Source organism: Mya arenaria, chromosome 13 (assembly GCF_026914265.1).
Source record: "Mya arenaria isolate MELC-2E11 chromosome 13, ASM2691426v1".
NCBI lineage: Eukaryota > Metazoa > Mollusca > Bivalvia > Myida > Myidae > Mya > Mya arenaria.
In genome coordinates, this window is record NC_069134.1 from 50543066 (window position 1) to 50545709 (window position 2644).

Consider the following 2644-nt stretch of genomic DNA (forward strand, 5'->3'; position numbering starts at 1 on the left):
TACCAACAGTTAAAGCAAGTCATGTACCAACATTTTAAGCAAGTCATGTACCAACAGTTAAAACAAGTCATATACCAACATTTAAAGCGATTAATTCACCAACATTTTAAGCAAGTCATAGACCAACAGGTAAAGCAAGTCATGTACGAACAGTTAAAGCAATTAATGCACCAAACAGTTAAAGCAAGTCTTGAACCAACGGTTAAACAAGTCATGTACCAATAGTTAAACAAATCGTGAACAGCAGTTTTAGCAGCAATGAAAATACTCAGCACACTTGAGCCGACGTTATCAGCCGCAATAAGAGATACTATCATAGGCTCATTGCTGAACCTACTTACTACTTCGATTAAACCGGTGTATCGTCCGATATTTATTTTTTTTCGAATCTCATTCCTCATTATTTAATGCTATGGTCAGTGGGAGTTTCTCTCGTTCACAACCGACACCAGTAGACTCTTTTAATGAGATTGAATTAGACTTATAGATGATTTAGATATGCTTCTTGTATATAACTGTTTGATATTTTCTAAAGTTTACATTTGTTTATACATAAAGTGTTTATTAGTCAAAAAAAAACTTAAAAATACAACTTTTACCTGGATATCATATCGTTACTATGGTTTAATCATTTATATTTGCCGGGTGTATACATGTAAGTTCATACAATTGAATTTGTCGATCTGCTTTACTTCTGTTTGACACGAGTAATTTGGTTCCATCCTTCGACATTCTTAAAGCATCCGGATATTGTAATTGAACATCTATTGCCTGTAAGATATGTCCTTCGAGGGACAAGCTGACAATGTTCCTTTCACAAGAGATGAATACCGTATCACCTGGCCCCATGCAAATCCTTTTGGGGTTCTTTATTTTCTGATCTTCCACAACTATTTTTTCTCCAGTGTGTGTGTTAAACATGTACACTTTGTTTGAATCGTAATCGGCCAATATTATTATACCCAAGTGCTCTGCATACATACTGAAACTTTCATTTAGTTTATAGTGTGTCTTAGGAAATACTATATCATTAAAATTGGTCTCTTTTCCTTCAAAATCCACGACGCGGACGGGTGCTTTGGTATCATTATATGAGCTACAAAGAAACATTGAGCAGTTGAACCTTGATATAGAGAAGTAGGACGCTGATGTAGAGACTGTTCTTATAAGTCTGATATCGTTACATTGGGTCACACTTATAAACATAAACTGAGTTCTACTTGTAATTGCAACTTGGTTTTCTTTATAAACACACATATCAAATGGTTTGGTACAACATGTATATGGTTTTCCAAGAACTTGTAAATTTTCATCAAATACGAAACATTTGTTGTTCGAACAATCAATGGCCATCAATCTTCCATCATCGAGAAAGTCAACACCGCTGATAAGAGGTTCTGCTTTATCTGAATATACCTTCACTGGCACCATAGCCTTTCTGTTTACTGAAACTATAGTTCTGCTCACGGTGTTGAGTTTTGAATCCTTATCTTGATGTTCAAAGTCAGAGCTATTGACTTGCACAGTTATATCACTTTTCTTCTTGAACACATATTCTGTGTTTATACATGTAGTGATATAAGTATCTTCTATAACTTGTTGTTTAAGAAACTCTTCATGTTTCATGACACTGGTTTTCAAAGATTTGCATAGAATAAAGCTTTCGACACTTAAACCGTTTTGAATTGCAGCACATAGATTTTTCATCCACATTTCTAATTCAAGGTGAATGTTTGAAACTTCAGCCACGTTGTGTTGAAATGAAGACCTGGCGCTATCCGCTTTATAATCAATTTCATTTACAAATTCTGCTAATTCTTTATCTATTTTCTCACAAAACTCTGATTTTATTTGTTCAGCCTTTGCTCTACCCTTTTCTTTTTCTTTGTTACCGATTTCATTGACGCTCTCAATGAATTTATATGCCGTTTCACAACACTTTGTTAATTTTTCTTTGAATGCTTCAAGTGTAGTGTCGATAGAAAATTCACTTATGTGCTTTGCATTTTCACATCGTTTATGGTCTGAAAAGGCACATTTTGCACAAATGAATACGTCATGATCTTCGCAGTAAATTTCAACAGAAGTACCATGTACTGAGCATTTGTCATACCCATACATTTTGACCCTTTGTTCTCCAGGTTCTTCTGCTTGATGCGGGTCAACAATGTCATGATCAGACATAAAGGAAAACCGCTTATGATAAAACGAACATTCCACGCACAGGAACTCCTTGCAGTTCTTACAGTAGACACTTGCAGGGATTGTCTTCTTATCAAGCCAACATGGTGCACATCGCTGCTGAAGCCGTCCACCAACAGCATCAACTGCTTCTGACCATACAGGTAAATCACCACCACTTTCAGTCATATTTGCTGTTAATAATAATTTTATCATGATACATTTTTATCATTATAATTCTTATTCTTTTTAGTAGCAAAAGCAGTAGTAGCAGCAGCAGCAGCAGCAGAAGTAGTTAGAGTAGTTTAATTTTTAAACTATATACTTCCCTGAACTTTTTTCAGATTCTAATTAACGCGAACTACATACCATTTAAAGTGTTTATTTTTTATCGAAAAGTAAATTATAGTAGATTTAAGATATTTAAACTACGAGTTACCTTATGGTTTGTTCACAGATTACC

General features: G+C 34.7%; 1 protein-coding gene across 1 annotated transcript; it reads right to left on the reverse strand.

Annotated features, from left to right (window-relative positions):
- Positions 1-1096: 1096 nt before the first annotated feature.
- LOC128215342 (uncharacterized) lies at positions 1097-2370 on the reverse strand. Its single transcript, XM_052922035.1, has 2 exons — positions 1417-2370; positions 1097-1171 (listed from the first exon to the last, which is right to left on the reverse strand). The coding sequence occupies exons 1-2, from the start codon at positions 2368-2370 to the stop codon at positions 1097-1099; spliced, it is 1029 nt and encodes a 342-aa protein (XP_052777995.1).
- Positions 2371-2644: the final 274 nt, after the last annotated feature.

What these genes read in the sequence shown, in the direction of transcription:
- LOC128215342 (XM_052922035.1), bottom strand. Translation starts at nt 2,370, where the DNA reads ATGACTGAAAGTGGTGGTGATTTACCTGTATGGTCAGAAGCAGTTGAT. An exon ending in AGGCTATGGTGCCAGTGAAG is followed by an intron (nt 1,172 to 1,416) that starts GTATATTCAGAT and finishes TAACGATATCAG; the next exon opens with ACTTATAAGAACAGTCTCTA.